Raw genomic sequence first — 22,949 nt, forward strand, 5'->3', positions numbered from 1 at the left:
ATCCATTTGCCTATGAATTTCATAAAGTCATCCTTTTTGATAGCAGTGTAGTATTCCATTGGGTAGATGTACCCCATTTTCTGTATCCATTCCTCTATTGAAGGTTCTTTCCAGCTCCTGGCATTATAAATAAGGCTGCTATGAACATAGTGGAGCATGAGCCAGAAACTTTTAACAGGGGTATAAGAGGGTCTGGAGAGAGAAAAGGAGCCCAGAGCTCTGAAGAATAGGCCTGGTAAATACCATCTAGGGGCATTTAAGTTCCGAGTTTCTTGGAATACTCTACAGTTTCCTCAGATGCTCAGGTGTGAACTTGGATGTTTCCTGAGGAATGACTACTGAGGAATGACGGCTACTCAGTGGCCATGCTCTCTGCCTCCTGAAGCTCTTCCTCCTGGTGAGTTCCTTGGGTGCGGCTTATGTCACATTTCTTGCAGTTGTCATCGCCTACACAGTACTAATTAGTTCTCAACACACTGCTCAGACAAAATGCCCACAGCTCTTTCGCCATAGTTGTGACAATCCACTGAAATGGCTGCCACTTGTTCAGCCTTTACTATTAATTTCTTCTTCACAGGAGCCCACCCCATCAAATCTAAAGAAAGTACTTGAGGGCCACGGCTGATGCTCTGAAGACGTAAGATGGAAGGAGTTTCCGGGGAGCACATTGGGTTCTCCAGAATAAAATTGTTACCCCAAGCTGTACATGTCACTCTGTGATGCACACTGTTCCGTCTGTCTATCTCTGCCATCAGATTTTGGTTTATAGCCCTGAGCAGAGCTGGATTAGGCACTCAAGGAGCTTGGTGTGGTTCTAAACATGTGTGTGGATCCGTGCAAGGAGAAGACAGTTGCCAAAGGGGCCACTGCTTTTAGGATGCATTTGACAAATGTACCCCAAGTTGAATCTGAGCTGTGAAACCCGTTTCATTCCAGAGAGGATCTCAAATTAGGGTTGACACTGGTTGTGAGCTGGTTTGTAATCAGAAAGAAAGGAAGGCGCTGTAATGTTCCTTGTCCAAGAAAGTTCTGTACCGTATGCTGAGGAATTTTTTTTTTTGATAGACCGTTCAAAGTCCTAACCTATATTATCCATAAGCTTGGAGTTAACTTGACATCATTGTATAAGAGTTTTATTTATTCCATATTTCTGCATGGACACTTGATGAAGAGACAGCCTTGGTTTCATTGATGGCAGGAATAGGTTAGAAAGCCTGATATTGGTGAGTCCCATTATCCCCTTATGATAATTGCTGGGAAAGGCCAAATATTCCAAATTTTTGATAGAGCCATTTTTACCAGAGCCCACACATTATGTCCTGACTAATGGTAATGAAAGCCATCATCCTGGTACTACATGGAGTCTAGCCCTTTTTATTTTCAATGTGTTTGCCTGTTTGTTGTTGTTGTGGACATAACTAGGGAAGGGTGCACATGCCCCAGTGTGTGTGTGTGCAGATGAGAAGACAACTTTGTGGAGGTAGTTCTTTCCCTTCCCCTTAAATTTAATTCTATGGATTAAACTAAGGTCACCAGGTTTGATAACAAGAGCCTTTAGCCACCTCATATTATTTTTGTTCTACAGTCAGCTGTAAGACCTGGCAACATAGTCTTTTTGGCAGTGCAGATATTACGAAGTGGACATTATTTCTTTCTTGAAGAAAAGCAGTCTCAACTCTATCCACAGGGGCTATAGGGATTGCTCAGTGGTTAGGAGCACTTGGTTCTCCAGTAGACAACTCCAGTTTGATTCTTAGCAACTATGTGATGTTTTGCAAGCATGTATAATAGCAATTTCAGGGAATCCAATGTCCTCTTTTGACCTCTGAGGACATCATATATTCATGTAGTATAGATACATACGTGCGGGAAAACACTCACACGTAAACCAATATGAATAAATCTAATATACATGAAAGTCTTTCCACTTTAAGGACTAAAACAGCAAGAACATATAACCCCATGTTCTATGGTCTCTGGAGTACATGTATATTTCTGTGATGACAACAATGTTTGATGTTGGCCTTCAGGAGAGCTGAGCATCTGATAGATGTCTGTTATGTGTATCTATGTTCTGAGAGGCCCCAAGTCCTTGATGATATCTCAGTACCACAGAAGAAGATGAAATAGTCTGCATCCTAACATCTGCCAACTAGCTGTGCATCTGCCCCTTGTCACTCCTCATTAGTGATACTTTACTCTCATTTAGGAGACTGGAGAGGCCTTATAATGTAGTTCTGATTGAACATCATAGGTGTTGGGAAAAGACCTTCTTCACAAAACTCACCTTTGTGTGAAGACAATGAAGTGCAGGAGAGCGTTCAAGTGTAAAGTTTTCTCTAAATGTGCCTAAGACATCAATTTTCTTATAAAAAATACAGAAAATTAAAAGGTGCCTGTACAGAAGTATATGAAAAATCCTCCAGCTGAGACTCCTCCAAGCCACGAGGAAACATTTTCTAATACTAATGAGCCTCCAAGAAGAAAGCGTCCACATATGCTACCTGCAGTTAGAGCATGGGAGCCAGATCAGATGGAGCATTGGAGCTTGGCTGGATGGAATATTGGAGCAAGTGTCAAAAGCCAGCTCAGCATCCAGGGAAACTGAGGAAGGCAGCAAGATGTGGCATTGATGATTGGGGTCAGTGCTGATAGCAGCCAATGGGGGCACTGCTGACAGCGACATTAGCATTACTAGTGCTGATGAGAGCAAAATATAATTATCTGGGGTTGGCATTCTTGACTACCTGTGACAAAAATCTGAACTCTTTTAACTGTTTAGGGACCAGTGAGAAAGAAAGGGAAAGAGAAAATCATATTCAATCTCTCTCTCTCTCTCTCTCTCTCTCTCTCTCTCTCTCTCTCTCTCTCTCTCTCTCTCTCTGTCTCCACCACCTATGGTTTTTTAAGATAGGGTTTCTCTGTATAGCCCTAACTATCCTGAAACTCACTCTGTAGTCCAGGCTGGCCTCAAATCCAGAGATCCACCTGGTTTTGCCTCCCAAGTGCTATGATGAAAGGCATGTGTAACCACCACTGCCTGGCCATCAATAATTCTTTTGATTTGGGGAAATCATCTTCTGCCTCTCCCCTGGTTTCTATGTCTTCCATAGAAGACCTTTGAAGGTCTTTCCTAGCTAGAAGGGGCTATCAAACATCTCATTCTGAAAAGATCCCCTGCTCTGGTTAGTGACAGCAGCAGAAAATGCGGTCATCAGGGAGCCCCGATGTTTAGAACCCTTGGATATGCCAGACCGTAAGTGGCTCTGGTATCAGGTGGGGGCCTCACATACATTCCTCCCTATCTTACCTACAGTTGGCACTTGTTTGGAGTATGCCTTGGTGGTTACAGGAAGGGCATTGCAGGGGCCTCACTTAGCTTGTGTGCAGTGTTTTAGCTGCAGTTTACTGCAGTCCACTTGCAATCGCCTTCCTGGAGCAGCCACTTAAGCCAGATCATGGCACTCTACCACCGTCCCTACTTCTGCTCCAGGCTATTTCCCTTCTAAAAGGTACTGTGGACAAGCAGCTATCTCTTACCACCTGCTTTGCTCCTGTCCAGCCGTCAAATTGTGACCCCCATCTCATCTCCTGTCCACTAGCTACTGTTAATTGTATAGTTTCATGTTTAATGTATTGTTCTTAGAACCATATTATTGCTTCCACTTGCATTGCCATCTTCATGGCCTCATTCTCCTGACATTTCCATTCCTTGATATGAAATGGACTCCACGAACAGCAGGCTAAGTCACTGACATCCTAGTCCCAAGTTGAGTGGTGTCGAAGAGTGAAAAGGGTTACATGCTGACTCAGCAGGTTATAGAGGAACCTCCCTGGTGGTTTGAATAAGAATGCTCCTCATAGGTTCATATATTTTAATGCTTAGTCATCGGGGGGTGGTATTATTTGAGAAGAATTAGAAGGACTGGCAAGTGTGGCTTTGTTGGAGGGAGTGTGTAACTGAAGGGAGCTGTGTGTAGCTTTGAGGTTTCAAAAGTCCATGCCAAGGCCCGTTTCTCCTTCACTGCCTGTGGATCAGGACACAGCTCCAGCGCCTGCCTGAATACTACTGTGCTTCCCAAACGATCATAATGGATTGAGACTCTGAAACTATAAGTAATACCTCAGTTAACTGTTTTCTTTATAAAAGACGTGCCTTGGTAATGGTGTCTCACCATAGCAATAGAACAGTGACCAAGATGAAACTCTTTGTTGGAGCTCTCTTTCTAGTCTGCTTTCTACATTAAATCAAATGGAAATTTATTCTTTCATGTGAGAAAAAAAGGGCGATTGAAGCAACTGTTCAAAGATTTCTACTCTTTATTGCTAATTTGAGCAAAGTGATAATGCTGTCACTGCCAATTTGGGTGGCCAACATGTGGCTGAGAGCAGAAAAACTCATCTACAGGTGGCTCTTGAAGAACAACAACATTCTTGGTTTCTTTCAAAACTCTCATGGGAAAGTAGTTCTGTTTATCAGGTAGGATATTTGTGCATGGTAACGCCTTCTGGTGTTTCCTAATTTTGGCTCTTCGTTTGTTGAACCAAATCTGAAATCAGAGCAATAGAGACATTGGTTTAGCAGGGTAAGTAGTTAACGCTATGATGGAAAACACACCATTCAACTTCATGTTACTAGGATTCTCTCCCTTACAGAAGAATCCAGTTTACAATTACTTTTATCCTATACAAAGCAGCAAGTATTAGCCAGGGTTAAGAATGTGCCTATATCACATGAGTTCTTGGTTTCCATCCCATCACCACCATAAAGCACCACAAACAACAAACACAACCACAACCACCAACACCACAACAATATGTATTCTAGTTTCATTTCTATGGCTGGGATAAAATACTCAAAGAAAAAGCAACTTATGGAAGAAAGGATTCATTTGACTTATAGTTCCAGGTTTCAGACCATTGCTAAGGGTAGGTCAAGGCAGACAGTTAGATCATCACATCCACGATTAAGAGCACAGAAATACAAGGATTCTAGCTCACTTGTTACAGTTTAGCCTTCTCTACTCTCATAAAAGCCACAAACCAGAGAATGGTGCTTCCACTAACAGGTTGGGCCCTTTTATAGTAATCAACAATCAAGACAACCCCGACAAACATCTCACCAAGCGAACTTAATCTACATATTTCCTCATTAAGACTCTTTTTCTAGATAATTTCAGATTGGGTCAAGCTAACATTCAAAAACCAAACATCATAATCTACTCCTTTGTCATCTTATGCACAAACACATTACTTCGAGCCATAATATATTTCTTCATCCCTTGCCCCCAAAGTCTCATGTTATTATCATAATGAAAAAAATATAGTATAACTTAGAAATACCACAGTTTTTAAAATTCCAAGGCTTTAAAGTCCAAGTATCTTAACTGTGAGCTCCTGTGAAGTTAAAAACAAAACAAAACAAGTTATCTACTCAGACATCCTTATTCCAAAAGGGAGAGCTGGGGCACAGCGAATGAACAATCACATGTAAGCAAAACAGAACCATATCAGTGTAAATCCAAATCCTGTTGCCGAATGCTCAACACTTGAGACTCATAATCCACTCAGCTCTAAAAGGCATGGACAGCCCCAGATTTCCAGTTCTGTCACAGGCTTACTTTTTTGAACATTGACAAAGTCACTTGAGTTCTAACATGGCTCTACATAGAAGTACCCCTGAAATACACTGTTATCATAAGGAGCTGAATAGTATTTCTTGTACATGCCCATGTGGTATGACTGATATATGTGCATATTTATACCTTCATTAGCCACATATAAACATAAGCATAATTTCTTTTGCATAGACAATAGGAAAAGCAGAACAGTTTGCTTTATTTTTTGTTACTTAGAAAATTATGTTTTGTTCAGTAATGGGAAAGAAGCTCTAGCTGGAGCTCCCCCACCATCTTTCCCACTTTACATCCCCAAATACCCCTTAGTTCAAATCTCATTTGCTAGTTTAAAGAACATAAGCAAAAATACTGCAACTTCCCAATGTTTAAGCTAAGACTGTTCATGTCTTGAAGCAGGTTTGAGATGAAGTGATTGACTATAATTGTATTATAAATGGACTGACCTTTACGGTGTATTCTTCTACATTGATGAGCTTTGCAAGCTCTTTCCTGTGGATAAAAATGCATCAAGCTTTAATATTTGGTATTAGGGGTAAAATTAAGCACAATTTCTATAGTCTGTGCATGCTTTAAACCTTCTTAGTGTGCATGGGCGTGTGTGTGTGTGTGTGTGTGTGTGTGTGTGTGTGTGTGTGTGTGTGTGTATTGTATGTCTCTGCACCACTTACATGCCTGATGCCCACAGAGGTTAGAAGAGGCATCAAAATGTAATGTAGCTGGAGTTACTGATGGTTGTGAGCCACCATGTGGCTGCTAGGAATTGAACTCAGGTCCCTTGGAGGAGTAGCCAGAGCTCGTAACTGGTGAGTCACCTCTCCAGTTAGTTCTGTGCATGTTTTAAAGTTTGCCATATCCATTCACATCTCCCCAAGTACATTTCCTTTGTAATTCTTAGAAAAAGTGTAGTTAGAGGTGGTTACACTTTCTCAGGAAATAAAAGATTTTTAATATCTCTACAATCTCAAAAATGGTGAATGCTCACGTTGGAAAATAAGAATGTCAAGTACAGAAAGATCTCCCATGCTCATGGATTGGCAGGATTAATATAGTAAAAATGGCCATTTTACCAAAAGCGATCTACAGATTCAATGCAATCCCCATCAAAATACCAATCCAATTCTTCAAAGAGTTAGACAGAACAATTTGCAAATTCATCTGGAATAACAAAAAACCCAGGATAGCTAAAACTATCCTCAACAATAAAAGGACTTCAGGGGGAATCACTATCCCTGAACTCAAGCAGTATTACAGAGCAATAGTGATAAAAAAACTTCATGGTATTGGTACAGAGACAGACAGATAGACCAATGGAACAGAATTGAAGACCCAGAAATGAACCCACACACCTATGGGCACTTGATTTTTGACAAAGGAGCCAAAACCATCCAATGGAAAAAAGATAGCATTTTCAGCAAATGGTGCTGGTTCAACTGGAGGTCAACATGTAGAAGAATGCAGATCAATCCATGCTTATCACCCTGTACAAAGCCTAAGTCCAAGTAGATCAAGGACCTCCACATCAAACCAGATACACTCAAACTAATAGAAGAAAAACTAGGGCAGCATCTGGAACACATGGGCACTGGAAAAAATTTCCTGAACAAAACACCAATGCCTTATGCTCTAAGATCAAGAATCGACAAATGGGATCTCATAAAACTGCAAAGTTTCTGTAAGGCAAAGGACACTGTGGTTAGGACAAAACGGCAACCAATAGATTGGGAAAAGATCTTTACCAATCCTACAACAGATAGAGGCCTTATATCCAAAATATACAAAGAACTCAAGAAGTTAGACCGCAGGGAGACAAATAACCCTATTAAAAAATGGGGTTCAGAGCTAAACAAAGAATTCACAGCTGAGGAATGCCGCATGGCTGAGAAACACCTAAAGAAATGTTCAACATCTTTAGTCATAAGGGAAACGCAAATCAAAACAACCCTGAGATTTCACCTCACACCAGTGAGAATGGCTAAGATCAAAAACTCAGGTGACAGCAGATGCTGGCGAGGATGCGGAGAAAGAGGAACACTCCTCCATTGTTGGTGGGATTGCAGACTGGTACAACCATTCTGGATATCAGTCTGGAGGTTCCTCAGAAAATTGGACATTGTACTGCCTGAGGATCCAGCTATACCTCTCTTGGGCATATACCCAAAAGATGCCCCAACATATAAAAAAGACACGTGCTCCACTATGTTCATTGCAGCCTTATTTATAATAGCCAGAAGCTGGAAAGAACCCAGATGCCCTTCAAAAGAGGAATGGATACAGAAAATGTGGTACATCTACACAATGGAATATTACTCAGCTATCAAAAACAACGACTTTATGAAATTCGTAGGCAAATGGTTGGAACTGGAAAATATCATCCTGAGTGAGGTAACCCAATCACAGAAAAACACACATGGTATGCACTCATTGATAAGTGGCTATTAGCCCAAATGCTTGAATTACCCTAGATGCCTAGAACAAATGAAACTCAAGAAGGATGATCAAAATGTGAATGCTTCACTCCTTCTTTGAAAGGGGAACAAGAATACCCTTGGCAGGGAATAGAGAGGCAAAGATTAAAACAGACACAGAAGGAACACCCATTCAGAGCCTGCCCCACATGTGGCCCATACATATACAGCCATCCAATTAGACAAGATGGATGAAGCAAAGAAGTGCAGGCCGACAGGAGCCGGATGTAGATCTCTCCTGAGAGACACAGCCAGAATACAGCAAACACAGAGGCGAATGCCAGCAGCAAACCACTGAACTGAGAATAGGACCCCCGTTGAAGGAATCAGAGAAAGAACTGGAAGAGCTTGAAGGAGCTCGAGACCCCATATGTACAACAATGCCAAGCAACCAGAGCTTCCAGGGACTAAGCCACTACCTAAAGACTATACATGGACTGACCCTGGACTCTGACCTCATAGGTAGCAATGAATATCCTAGTAAGAGCACCAGTGGAAGGGGAAGCCCTGGGTCCTGCTAAGACTGAACCCCCAGTGAACTAGACTATGGGGGGAGGGCGGCAATGGGGGGAGGATGGGGAGGGGAATACCCATAAAGAAGGGGAGGGGGGAGGGGGATGTTTGCCCGGAAACCGGGAAAGGAAATAACACTCGAAATGTATATAAGAAATACTCAAGTTAATAAAAAAAAAAGAATGTCAAGTACATACTATTCAATTTATACATGTTTTATGGCACTGGGGATGGAATGTGGGATCTTGGACATGGTAGGCAGGTGCTCTTTGTATATTCTATTTTGAAATGTGTCTTAGTAAGTTTCATAGCCAGAACTTAGACTTTTTCTCCAGCTAGGCTGACATGGAACTTGCATGCCCTGCTTTAGGAACCTATGCATCTCGTATTATAGTACTGCTCCAGCAGCCTCAGTGAGTGGCATAAACTTTCTACAGGTATGCTGTATCATTGCTGATACATGAAAGCACTCCGTTCTCCTGAAGATGATTTTAATGAAACTTTATGTACAAATGCAGGGTCCTGATACAGGTGATACATACAAAATGCATACAATTAGAAATGATCAAACTCTGAAATTTCTGTATATAAAACAAATTGAGGTTAAAAAGGCGACAATGCAATCAGACAAAATATTTGCAAATGAGTAACTAACCCCCAACAAAGACATATTTTGAAACATGCAAAAATGATTCAGTGGGTAAAAGCATTTGCTAACAAACCTGACCACCAGAGTTCTATCCTCAGAACCAACAAGGTGGAAGAAGGGGAGAAGCAACTTGCATAAATTATCTTCTGAACTTCATATATATATATATATATATATATATATATATATATGTGTGTGTGTGTGTGTGTGTGTGTGTGTGTGTGTGTGTGTGTGTGTGTATGTGTGTGTGTGTGTGTGTATACCAAACCATATCAATAAATAAAGACTTAAGGGAACATTTGACCCAGGAAGATAGGTTGTAATGGCCTTAAGCATAAGAAAAGATGCTCAAAATAACCCGTAAGTTAAAAAATGCAAATACAAGGACAGTACTGTTTCCTCACACCCAGAAGGGTAGCTATTGACAACATCCAGAAAATAACATGTCTTAGCGACGCCCTGGAAACAGTAGGAAATCATACTCTCTGAGATGTAACATCAAATTTTGTAGCAGGTGGTTCTTTTAAGCTATGGACATCGAGTTATTGAACCCAACACTGCTGATTCTAGGTATATACTCCAGAGGACCGAAAAATTCAAGGTCGAAAGGTGATTTTTCAAGCTGGTGAGATGGCTCAGTGGGTAAAGACAGTTGCTGGCCTAGCCTAATGGACTGAGTGTGATCCCAATCACACATATTGTGGAGAGAACCTGGTCAGCTCAATTTGCTTTCTGACCTTTATTCATGCTGCCGACATATGTACATGTACACGAAGTAAGTTATTCTGTCTAATCATGCACAGCAACCAAACTAGATTTCCTTCCACAGAGGTTGATAAGGGAAAACACATAGTGTAAAGGTTCCTTAAGAACATAATTTGGCTGTGGGAAGGCAGAAATTCTGCCCCATATTTGAGCATAATGATGAAACTTGAGAACATTAGTCTAAGCGAAACACAATTAATGTCAGCAAGGAGTAGATTATGGGCCAAACATCTCTTTGTTTGTTTGTTTGTTTGTTTGTTTTCCGGAGCTGAGGATCGAACCCAGGGCCTTGGGCTTGCTAGGCAAGCGCTCTACCACTGAGCTAAATCCCCAACCAGGCCAAACATCTCTTAAGTGGTCCCTCATGCGAACTACCCAAATAAGTTAGATTCAGAGGATGAAACTTAAGAATAGTGGTAGTTGGGGACCAAGGGAAGAAATGGCAGTTATTTAAAGGAAACACAGGATTTTGGTTTGTCCACACAAGGAGTCTTCTGATTTCCCAAAGCAATTTGAAAATATTCCATGATGCTGAATTCAGAATTAAAAACATTTAGACTAAGAGTGTTAGGTTTTCATGTTTTAAGATTATTCTAAAGTTAAAGCAAACAAAGCAAGTGGCCAATGATAATTTTATAAGCTTGGTTTACACACAAAAACAGCTTTTACATAAAAACTTTGACTTTGGTTCCCACAAGGTATCCTGCTCACTCCAACCAGTAGGGAAGAGAGTCAAGACCAGCAGGCACAACAGAAATTTCAGCTGCTGAGGAGACTGAGGCAGAAGGATCGATTCTGAGTCAGGAAGGAGGAACAGAACCTAAAGCCCTGGAATAGACGTTAAGTAAGCCACATACATACCTTTGGAGTGCATCAGGGTATTGAGTTTCTTCAAAAACTCTGTCTAGTTCAAGTAGTTGTTCAGGAGTGAACTTGAGCTTTCGGTAATATGTGGTTGGCTTTTGAAAAACTGGCTCCTCCTCTTCTTGCGCAGGTTCCTGGGGGTTCCCACGGGTGTCGCTCTTCATTGGACGATTGTAGTTGTGATCGAGCACAGCATTCATGTAGCTCAGCTCCTTCAGGATGCCTATGACTTCTTCGGTGTGGCTACCATCTGCCGTTGCTGCCCTCCCTTGCTGGAGTTCGGTTGTTACTTCTTCTTCATAAAAGTCCACACCGTAATAGTCAAAATCGAAGAAGTATTTCTTGTATGCCATGACTGGAGCTCTGCAGAAGACACTAGACCCTGGAGTTACAAAGGCTTCAAGCCTCCGAGTGTGGAAGCAAGCCGTTTCGAATGCTCTAGGCCGTGGCGGGCTAGATTATTTAACGAAACCCATTGGCTCTTGGCTAACGGCTGTGGGTGGGGCTTGCATTGGCTGGGAGTAGGCAGTGAGGCGTCGCAAACCGGCAGTTTGGAAGTTGGACCTGATTGAGTAGTTCTTTGGCCTCCGGATTCAATGAAGGTAGAAAGCTTAACTCGAAAGTTTACTTGCTAGTGAGTCCTGCTGTCCCCATGGTCACCTTGAAAAATCTAACTTTGAAAAGATTTAAATTATTTTATTTTTATTTCCGTGTGTGTGTGTGTGGGGGGGGGGATATGTGGAGGTCAAAGGACAATTTGGATGAATCGGTTTTCTCCTTCTGCCACGTGGGTCCCAGGGATTAAACTCAGGTAGTTCAGTCACAAACACTTTATCCATTCAGCTTTCTCACCGGCCCAGCACTTTTGTTTTGGGAAGCTTCTTCAGAATCCATACGTAATATTTTGCCCAGTGGTGATCACAATCCAAAATGCAGATACTGCATGGAACCCAGCCTTCAAAATTAGGAGCTCATTGGAACCCCCCTACTCTTGTTTTTCTTAGTGCTGGTTTAGAGTTCAGCACATGCTCAAATTCTCTACCACAAATCTCTAATACAGAACCCTTTAGGCTCATGTTAAAGAAATGCACGCAATAAAGCAATCTGTGTCTGATTAACTTCAACAATATCACTCTGCTCTTGGCTTCGCGATGGAGAGCACTTGACTAGTGTGGTTGAGAGGACTTGTGTTTGATCTCTAACATTGCAACAACAAACAAAGCAAAACAAAACAAAAATGTATGACTCTATATAAAAGACAACTTTTTTGTTGTTTTTTTTGGCTAGAAAAATCCTAATTCAAGGGCTGTTGTTGCTGCCAGGTAGTCTGACTGCTGATTTTCACCCCTCCTTCTGCACCTCCAGGTCCAATCTCCAGCCTCATCCCCAGCTCTGTGGCAGAACACCTGCTGCTGTCTCCCTTTTTCTCTGACCCCATCCTGAGTGGATCACAAAGATCTTCTCCTCCAACCTCCATTCCCCAAACTCACCCCATTATTCCAGCCTTCAACACCAGCAGACATACCCTGGGAACACTCCAGCTGAGCAGGCCAAGGAAACACATCCACAAAAAATGCCCTATCAGCCAGCGCAGGGCCACTACACTTTCTAAGGTCCAGGGAGGAAACAGAAAGCAAGAAACAAAGGAGTCACCCAACAGACACAAAACCAGATACCTGCACGGAGACTTATAATTATTCCAATCCCAGATGCCTAGATTCTGGTGAAAGAACACCGTAACAGCCAGGACAATATGTTTCCACAGTAGGCCCTGAACATATTCTAACATAGCTGAAGTTCAGTGTTAATAGTTTCTTAAATATTAAAGCAAGTCTTTTCTTTAATAGTAATTGGTTCCTGTAACCTGGAGACGTATATTCTGAGCACATCGTTCAATGCCACACTATGAACACAGCGAGGTGAGAATACTCCCAACCTTAACTACATCCTGTTTTCCAGTACATTTTGCAACTCTTCTTCGTGACTTTTATTTATTCACATATTTAGGAGATATTTATTGCACAAAATGTGCATATATATACATATATACGTATATATATCATATAACTGTGTGTTTGATATGCATGTCTCATTCTCTGTGTGGACTTTACCATCTCACGCTAGGCTTGTGAGTATGCCGTGATGGTGTGGACTGTCCAGATTCTGAGACACTTACCAGGCTGAGCCAGTAGGGAAAAATGAATGACCCAAGAGAGTTCTGGGAATGTAAAGATGGTTTGTGAGGGTGAGGTCAGTAAACTGGGCTGGCCCAAGCTGCCAGCCCCCAACTAGGCCTGTGACTGTGGGGCTGGTAGCTGGTATGCAGGCTGCTGGACCCTAAGGTTGGCCTTGGAGTATAAAGTTGGCATGAAAGGCAGCGACTAGGTCACTCACAAGACTGGACTGCATGCACAAGCAGAGCTTGGAGTGGGAGCCTGGCTAGAGCAGGCAAGTTATTGGGAATTCAGTAGGCTTTGTGAGAATAACCAAACCTGTGAGGATGCGGCTGGTGTGGGAGACCATGGTCCTGAGGACTCAACAAGCTGGTGCGCTGCCCAGCCTGCATAACCCCAGCTGAGCATTTGGCGGTCAACAGTGCCAGCAACCAAGGTTCTGTGAGACACACCATGTATGTGATATTGTTCACACAATCTAGGACTCAGACTTGGGGTGCGAGGAAGGAACTGGAGCAGGAGTCTTGAGGAATGGTGATCCAGTATTGCCATGGAGACTGTGGGAAGGTGAAGGCCAGTGGTGCAATGGTCAATCGGTGTTTCTAGCTGACAGAAAAGCTGCTTAACCACGGGATATGTTTAGAAATTTGAAGCTTGTCAGGGAAAAGGAGAGTCTTGATTACTGTCTAGGGCAGGGTTAGTTAGGGGAGGCTACTTAACCTCTCTCATCGACTCAGCTTCTATGCAGACTTTTTGACTCCAGTTAGGCCTGAGAGTGTGGCAATGATGGGAAAAGTAGGGTTTGCCGATCACTCTCCTGGTTGGGGTGCCATCCATTCATCCTGTGATTGTGACCTCAATTCCTTCAGGAGCAGGTGCGGGAGACCAAGGGTCTGGGTTACAAAGAAATCTTGGCTGTTCTGGGAGCTTCTGGAGTGAAACGATCAGGATAGAGCACAAGGTGGGGGGTCGTGATCTCTGTCAAAGAGAGGCCTGAGAAGGTGGCAATGTCCTAGTAGTGAAAGGATACTGGTCCCTCACCAGGATGGGCTTGAGTGCAGGCTGTATGTCTAAAGCTAGACTTGAAAGTATTGCACAGCACTGTAGGAATTTAAGCTCTAACAAGGAGGAGGGGCTGGGACACATTCTGACTGAGTTCCAGTATGCTAGAGGCTTGGAAGATGACTTAGGCAGGCAAGGTTCTTGGGAACCACCAAGGTGGGCTGCTGTGCAAACTCTGTGAAACCACCCTATCAATATAAATATGTTCTGAGAGTTGTGCTGGCTAGTTTTATGTTAATTTGACACAAGTTAAAGTCATCTAAGATGAGGGAATTTCAATTAAGAAAATGCCTCTATAGAATCAGGCAGTAGGCAAGCCTGTAGGACATCTTCTTTTTTTTTTTTTTTTTTGGTTCTTTTTTTCGGAGCTGGGGACCGAACCCAGGGCCTTGCGCTTCCTAGGCAAGCGCTCTACCACTGAGCTAAATCCCCAGCCCCGTAGGACATCTTCTTAACTAGTGGTTTATGAGGGAGGCCCAGCTCATTGTGGGTGATGCCATCCTCGGACGGTTGGTCCTGGGTTCTATAAGAAATCAGTCTGAGCAAGCCAAGGGGAGCAAGCCAGTAAGCAACACTCCTTCATGGCCTCTGCATCAGCTCCTGCCTCCAGGTTCCTACCTGTGTGAGTTCCTGTCCTGAATTCCTTTGGTGATGAACAGCAATGGGAAGTGTAAGCAGAATAAACCCTTTTCCTCCCCAATTTGCTTCTTGGTCATGGTGTTTCATGGCAGCATTAGAAATCCTGACGAAGAAAGCAAGAAAGTTAGGCTTGAGATTGTGAGGATGGTGTAGGAGCTTGATCACTTAACTAGTCTGAGCTTATACCTAGGCCTTTTGACTTCAGATGGGGCTGGTGAAGTGGGGATAGTACAAGAGGGCAAGGGTTCTGTTAACTTACAAGGATGTTGTGTACAAGCTTGGTGAGTAAAGCTAAGCCTTGGGAGTGTACTGACAGTGGCAGGATAGAGCGTTTGAGCTCTCACCAAGCTGCGATGTGCAGTCTGATTGACCCCCCAGCTGGACATGACAGTGGTCAGGCAGGCTAGAGTCTTAAGATCTTACCAGTCATTTTTAGTGCCTAGATTGAATGACAGCTCAATCTAGGAGTGTAGGATCAATTCAAAGGTATGCACTCATTGATAAGTGGATATTAGGCCAAGTGCTCAAATTACCCACATGCAATGCACGGACCACATGAAACTCAAGAAGGATGACCAAAATGCGGATGCTTCACTCCTTCTTAAAAAGAGGAACAAAAATATCCATAGGAGGGGATAGTCACTTTAGAGCAGTGACTGAAAGAATGGCCATTCCGAGCCTGCCCCACATGTGGCCTATATATATATATATATACAGCCACCAAAACTAGATAAGAGGGATGAAGCTAAGAAGTGTATGTTGACAGGAACTGGATATAGATCTCTCTTGAGAGACACAGTCAGAACATGTCAAATACAGTGGTGAACACTAGCAGTAAAGCACTGAACTGAGAATGGGACCCCTGTTGGAGGAATTAGAGAAAGGATTGAAAGAGCTGAAGGGGCTTGCAACCCCATTAAAACAACAATGCTAACCAACCAGAGCTCCCAGACACTAAACCACTACACGAAGACTATACATGGACTGACCCTGGGCTCCCACTGCATATGTAGCTGAGGATGGCCTTGCTGGGCACCAATGGAAGGAGAAGCCCTTGGTCCTGCCAAGGTTGGAACCCCAGAGAAGGTGATTGTCGGAGGGCGGTAAGGGGTGGTGGATGAGGAGGGGACCATCCTTATAGAAGGGGAGGAGGAAGGGTTAGGGGGCTGATGGACAGGGAACCAGGAAAGGGAATAACATTTGAAATGTAAATAAGGGGGTTGGGGATTTAGCTCAGTGGTAGAGCGCTTGCCTAGCAAGCACAAGGCCCTGGGTTCGGTCCCCAGCCCTGGAAAAAAAAAAGAAAGAAAAAAAAAAGAAGTGTGAAATGTAAATAAGAAATAACTAATTTAATAAAAATTGAAAAACAAACAAACAAACAACAACAACAAAAACTGTTGAGCATGTAGCATGAGCGCAGGTGGACCTGGAGCCATGGGAATGGCCTGGAATGCAAAGATGGAGCTCATTAACAGGCTCCGATTGTATAATGCTTTAAAAACAATGGGAGTTTAGTAATGGGGAAGGGTAGTGTTTGGGGTTGCCATCTACTGGGGATGGTGCAGTGAGTCTGTAATTATGACCTTGCTCCAATTCTAGGTTGGTGCAAGAGGACAGAGGTTTGTGCCACAAAGGACTCTTGGCTGCTCCAGGAGTACTTGGGCTTGTGCCTGGGACAATGAGGGACAGTTCAAGAGGGTCTGTTCCTGATCCTTCCTGATCCTTTAAATAGAGGGTCCTGGAACTATGGCAATATCCTAACAGTGCACAGGTCTGGATTACTCACCAGGGTAGTCTGCTGTGCATGCTGAGTGTCTTAAGCTAGGCCTGGCAATGATGCCTACCACACCTGTGGCATTTTGATCTCTCAGTACACATTCTGATTGGACTTAGGTAGATGAGGGACTTGGGGATACTCAGGCAGACTGTTCTTAGGAACTCGCCATGATATGCTGCTGTGCAAAACACAACTTAGGCCTGGGGATTGTTTGGGAGCTTGGGACCTTGATCACTTACGAGTCTGGTCTGCTGTCCATATGCTTGATCTGAGCTGTGTATGGTAGTGTGGGGCTGGTGTGTGAGGGAAGGTTCTTGATCACGTACCAGTGCCCAAGCTGCCTGGTCTTATCTGAGCTGGGAACTTAGGGTAGCGCAAGAGTGCTGGGGTTGAGAGTATATGGATAGGAGCAGGCCAGGATTTAGAGCTCTCACCAGTTTTGGATGGAGATCAATCTGATTGAACCAGCTAGACAATGGGGTGAGGCTCAAGGACTTGAAGTTCTTGGGATCTCACTAATGAGGTATAGTGCCCATGTTGCCAGGCAGCTGCTGGGTCTGAGAATGAACTATCTGGAGGGAGGAATAGTATTTTTGAATCACGGATAATACTGGCATAGCTGTAACACCTGATCCAGGCCTAGGAGTGTGAAAATGATACCTGAGGGAAGCCTCTTGGGCCCTGGGACTGTCAGAATGAGTCAGGAAAGCAATCTTGATCCATCACCAAGAGGAACCTGGGACTGTGGAAATGTCCTATTAGTGCAAAGGCCCAGGTCGCTCAGCAAGGCAAGCCAGAGTGCAGTCTGTGCCTCTCAAGCTACGGCAGAAAATATTAGTATAATGCCTTCGGGATTATATAGCTTTCCCCAGGCTTTGATGGTGTACATTCCTACTGAACTCGCACATATGAGGGAATGACACAGTGATGCAGGGTGGCAGGTAGGCAAAGAAGTCCTTGGAAACTCGCCACACTGTGGTGCTCTTCAAACTGTGGACCCTGACTAGGCCTGTTAGTACAGAGATGATTTAGTAGTGCAGGCTCTTGATGACTCCCCAGCCAGCTGTGCTACAAGTTCATCTTGACCCGTGCTGAAGTAGGAATGTGATAATGGGATAGATGGATGAGGTTCAGAGCCAGCCATAAGGCTAGGACGGTGGTCAAGTGGTCCAAGACAGGTTTGGGATTGGCAGGATGGTATATGAGGGCAGAGTCTTGATTGCTGAGATGTCTAGACTGGTGCCCAGGTTGCTTGAACTCACCTCAAGAGTATGAGGATAGCAGACAGGCCAGTGCTATGAGTCACTCAGGCAGGTTGTATGACCCAAGCCAGGCCTGGTAGTGTTTGAATAGAGTGCTGCAGGATCTTTAGCAATAACCAGGCTACCCTGGGACACATTTTTATTGAATACAGTTAGGCCAGGGACTAACAGCTTGATTGGCTCATGGATTTGAGGTTCTTAAAAAGTTACCAAGCCAGAGCTGCTGTGAAAACTGTTCAATGCAAGCTAGGCCTAGCAGTATAAAAATGATTTGAGAGCACAGGGTCTTGAAGACTAATCAGACTGGTCTTGTATCCATGCACCTTGTGTCTAGCTGGGCATGGGATTATGTTAACAGTGGAGATGGTCAAGGTTCAGGGTCAATCAAAAGGCTGAGATAGTACCCAGAGTTTGTGACGCAAGCTAGGTAAGACTTGCCCTCTGACAGATGAGGCTGTTGGATCTCACCCTCCAGGCCTAGTGTCCAAGTTGATTGACAGCAGCTGGACCTGTGAATGTGGTATTCCCGTGGAGGAGCATGATTGTTTTGTCATTCCGGAGGCTAGTTTGTAACTAAGCTGTGTGATTAAGGCTAGGCCTAAGAACGTGAGGTTGATTTATCAAGGCAGGGTTCCTTCTTCACCAGGGTAGTCTGGCAGGCAAGCCGATGCAGCCTCTATCCCTGGATATATGATGATGTCCCAGAAGTGCACAGGTTAGGGTCCGTCACATTGATAGGCTAGAGTGTATCACCAGGTTAGTCCTGGGTATATTCGTTCCACACTTGTGATATAATGTTTTGAACTTTCAGCTAGGATGATACGCAACTGGAATGACCTCAGGTAGGCCAGGGAATATGAGTCTGGCTATGGCAGGCAAGGTTCTTGGGAACTCAGCAGGCTTTGTTACAACAGCTAGGCCTGGAATTAGGAGTATGGTTATGTGCGAGATCATGGTCCTGAAAAGTCACCAATCTGGGTTGGTGGCTAGGCTATCTGACACCGCCCCCCTCCAGCTGGGAAACGAGAAGTAGAAATGACACCAGAGGGCAGGAGACCGAGTAACTCATCAGACTCTATTGGTAAGTGATGTGCTTCACCAGAGCTAGACCTGGGTGTGTGGTTCTGAGTTCTGTCTTGCTGCTGGGGTATGTGATCTCTGCTCGCACAGATGAAATGGGAGGCATTAGGCCATGAACATGTCCTAAGATGGCGGCCCCAGCCCTGGTGAGAAATGAGGGAGGCTAAGGATGAAGAAGCAGGGGTGCCCAAGCTTCTGGACACCCAGGCGCTGCTGAGAAGCACATGCTAGATGCACTTAAAAACATTGGGAGTGAATCAGAACCCTTCTGCCCTCTCATACTATCCACACTTTTCAGGCCCAGTTAAGGACAGAAGCTTTGAAACTGTACTGGACTGGTCAGTGAAGAAGACACTGCTCTCACTCCATTTCACATGCAGCTTGTCCACCATTCTAGTCTTGTGATTAACCCCAAGCCTTTAATCCCAGCACTTGGAAGGCAGAGTCAGTCAGATCTCTTAGTTCAAGGCCAGCCTGGTCTACCGAGTGAGTACGAGGACAGTCAAGGCTACATACACAGAGAAACCATGTCTTGAAACAAAACAAAACAAAAGATTGTTAGGATGCTGTGGGAGAGTCTGGTATTGGTCAATTCCCAGGGCAGGACTTCGAGCATGAAGCTTGGCCCCAGAAATACCCAGAACTGTGGTGATAGCAGGAATGGAAAAATTGGGGATCACTCAGAGACTCAGCTTATATTCTCCCTCTCCCCAAGCAAAGCCTTGGAGTTTAATAACTGTGGGTTTATGGTAAGTCAAATGATTGAGCTGATGGAATGAAACTGTGATTGTGATAGTATGCCCGTGGCAAGATGGTATAGGAGGGCAAGGTTCTGGGTCACAAAGACATCTTGGCTGGTGGCAGAGCCACTGGAGGTATGTGTGTGTCTGTGTGTGCGTGTGTGTGTGTGTCTGTGTGTGCGTCTGTGTGTGTGTCTGTGTGTGTGTGTCTGTGTGTGTGTGTGTGTGTGTGTGTGTGAGAGAGAGAGAGAGAGAGAGAGAGAGAGAAAGAAAGAGAGAGAGAGAGAGACGGAGGGGGGAGGCACAGGGATGGTGGGCATGTCCTAGCAGTGCAATGGGTCCAGGTTACTAACTGTGTTGGGCTGGAGTGAAAGTTATGGATCTCAAGCTTGGCTCCAAAGCATTTGTGGTATACTTGCAGGATTTTGAGCTGTACTCAGGCTGGTGTGGTGAACCTTCTGATTGGGAGAGGAACTAAGAAGGGAGAGCTTAGGCAGGTAAAGTTCTTAGGAACTTACCTAGCAGGGCTGCTGTCCAGACTGTGAAGCTAACTGTGCCTGGCAGTAAGGTGTTTGGAGAGCACAGGGTCTTGGTTATTCCTAAGTCTTGTCTGGAAGATATTCATCTCGACCCCAGCAGAGTTTGGGGATGTGATAATGGTATAGATGAGCAGGATTCATCATAAGCCACAATGCTGGGATGGTAGCTAAGGAAACTGACCCACACTTGGCAGTGTGGAGATAGTATGCAAGACCAATGTCTTTATGGCTTACCAGTTGGGGCCAATACTCAGGCTGTTTGATCTCAGATGGACTGGGGAACATGAGGAAATCAAAAGAATGCAGGAGTCAGGGTGACTCCGAAGGCTGGCTTGTATATAGATTTTATGACCCAAGCTAGGCCTGGAAGGATTCTGACAGTACTAGGATAGGATTTGAAATTCTCACCAGGCTGGGATACTATGCAGTCCGATATACCCCAGACAAGGCAGTGGGGCTCAAGGAGGCAAAGTCCTTGGGAATCCCACAAATGAGGTGTAGTGCCCTGGTCATTTAATAGTTGCTGGGATGAGGTGAACTGGAAATTTAAGGGTTCTTTGGAAATTCAGTTGTGTTGGATGGTATTTGGCTGAGGCAAACATAACAGGGTGTTTTCCTGAAGTGAACACAGGTAAAAGGCTAAGGCAGACTTGTGAAGGAAAGCAAATACACCAAAGCAGATACAGGTGAAAGGATGCTGTACTAAAGCAAGCACATGAAAGGACACGTGATGGAGTCTTTGCTAACAAAACACAGGTATTGGTCCTCCCTATATTGCATAGTTGAGCTCCATTCATCAGGACTCCATGGAGAGAAATGCACCAAAAAACTTCTCATGGCATGCTGCAGTTTTTTGCTGCTTCCATGGACTCGGGCTAATTGGCAGAGTGATATTAGCTGAGACAGGCACATGTGCTGAGGCCAGGCATGGGGAGATATGTGATGTTTGGAGGGAGTATAAAAAGGACTCTACAGACAGTGAGGAGGCTCAGCTTTGCTTGCTGCTAGAGCTAGCTGTAGAATGCTTGTTAGTCTTGTGTCTTTGCTGATCATCTCTTCGCTGAGAAGGACACAGCCAAGAACTTCTCCTCGTCTTCTTGTTAACCCTGGTCCCTCCTGCTGCTGACTTATGCTAAGGCTGAGGCCTGGCTGTCTCTGCTAGGTAGTGCCACCAGAGATGATTTGTTTTTGCTATCCTGACTCTACTGAACTAGACTGCTGATATATCCTTGAAGTGTTTATGAGTGGATCTAACTGCCTCTGAGAACCTGTGAACTCCACTGCCAATTTCCAGACATCACAGACAGGAGTTACTCCAAAGAGCCATTTCTAAACAGGTCCACTTCCTCTGTATCCATTCTTTTCCACTACCTATGGTTGGTTATGAGCTAAAAGGGAGGTTAAAGCATATAAGAACCAACATTAAAATAGGATTTGAAAAACTTGAATTTAGATGATACTGTGGGATCTGGATAGAGAGGGGTAGGATTCTGGATCACTGATGATACTGGCTTATAGAATAGCTATATTTCCTGGTCTAAGCCCAGGAGTGTGGGGATGTTCAAGAGGGCTTAGTCCCCTTTCCTCTCAGTATAGGCTAGTGGACAGGCTGCTCCAGACTACCCAAGACATGTTTGTGACACAGACCATTGCTTTCCTACACTCCGCCACAATCACAGCCTATGGTCTAGCATCTTGCCCATAAGACAAGCATATTGAGTGCAGAAGTGCAGAAGAGGCCCACCTGCCTTTGCCATAGACCCATGCTAATACCCTGTCACACAGCTGAGTACCACACATCCCTATTTAGTGATCAGGACTCTTATTCCAGCATCTTCCTTTCACTGAAAGCTCCATGAGTCTCCAAGACCATGCCCTCTAACGCCACCTCTACTCCTAATGCTATGCTGGCATAAAGCACCTTAGAGACCAGGCCCAGACTGATGATTTCCTCCCACACTATCCTATTTCCAAGCCTACCTGTTGTCAGGAAGCCTACAGAGTTCACAAGAAGCTCACCTTCTAGAGCTAGACCCACAACCTCTGACCTAGTTGGAATCAATCAACTTAGACACTGTACCAACATGCAGAGAGCTCAAGACTATTCTGCTTCTCTGGTTCTAATACTGACAGACCTAGCTTGGGTTGTAGAGCTAACACTGTAGCCCAGCCTGTTGAATGACTCAGACCCATACACTTCAAGGATGTCCCAATAATCCCATACTCGTTCTTAAGATCTCACCATTGAGGCCCATTGCCTCTGTTGACTGAGGGTATGATGTCTGTGGGATGGGTGGGATGCTTGGTTACTCATGAGACTGGCTAGAGGAAAACAGGGTTCCAAACCTCTGTTCCATCAGGGTAAGTTAGCCAGAGTTTTCAGGGAACAGCTTCACCAAAGGTAAGCCTGGAAGGCTGAGGAGCATGCTGGCTTGGGGGAGATGAAGTCAGTCAAGGGTCTCGAGCAATCTCTGAATACAGCTATGGCTGGAAGTGTGAGGACTGTCAGGCCATAGAGAATCTTGATCACTGACTCCACAGCACTGGTAACCCGGCTGCCTGATCACCCCTGGGATGGCTAGGATGCTAGCGTAGAGCCAAATCTTGTTCTCTCTCCAGGGTAGGCTGCTGAGCATGTAGCTCTGCCTCAGGTCACATCGGAACTGGGGAGGGCACAGAAAAGGAACAGGTAGGGTCGCTCACAGGCCCCACTTGTGTGGGGGCCTTTGTCCCTAATTAGGCCTGAGAGTGTGGTAATGGGAGGGAAAGGTATTGGTTGGG

General features: G+C 44.5%; 1 protein-coding gene across 1 annotated transcript; it reads right to left on the minus strand.

The window, feature by feature from the left end:
• Positions 1 to 4,302: 4,302 nt before the first annotated feature.
• On the minus strand, positions 4,303 to 11,321 carry Shox1 (SHOX homeobox 1). The gene is made up of 3 exons (XM_001077477.5): positions 10,893 to 11,321; positions 6,083 to 6,128; positions 4,303 to 4,550 (listed from the first exon to the last, which is right to left on the minus strand). Exons 1-3 carry the CDS (start codon positions 11,246 to 11,248, stop codon positions 4,353 to 4,355), a joined length of 600 nt encoding a protein of 199 aa, XP_001077477.1. The 5' UTR covers positions 11,249 to 11,321; the 3' UTR covers positions 4,303 to 4,352.
• Between the last annotated feature and the right edge of the window lie 11,628 nt (positions 11,322 to 22,949).

The sequence above is a fragment of the Rattus norvegicus genome, chromosome X, assembly GCF_036323735.1.
Source record: "Rattus norvegicus strain BN/NHsdMcwi chromosome X, GRCr8, whole genome shotgun sequence".
Lineage (NCBI taxonomy): Eukaryota > Metazoa > Chordata > Mammalia > Rodentia > Muridae > Rattus > Rattus norvegicus.

Coding starts and splice junctions, on each gene's coding strand:
- Shox1 (XM_001077477.5), bottom strand. CDS start 11,248: ATGGCATACAAGAAATACTTCTTCGATTTTGACTATTACGGTGTGGAC. Junction 6,129..10,892: donor TACCCTGATGCACTCCAAAG/GTATGTATGTGG, acceptor TTTTATCCACAG/GAAAGAGCTTGCAAAGCTCA. Junction 4,551..6,082: donor TAGAAGAATACACCGTAAAG/GTCAGTCCATTT, acceptor CTCTGATTTCAG/ATTTGGTTCAACAAACGAAG.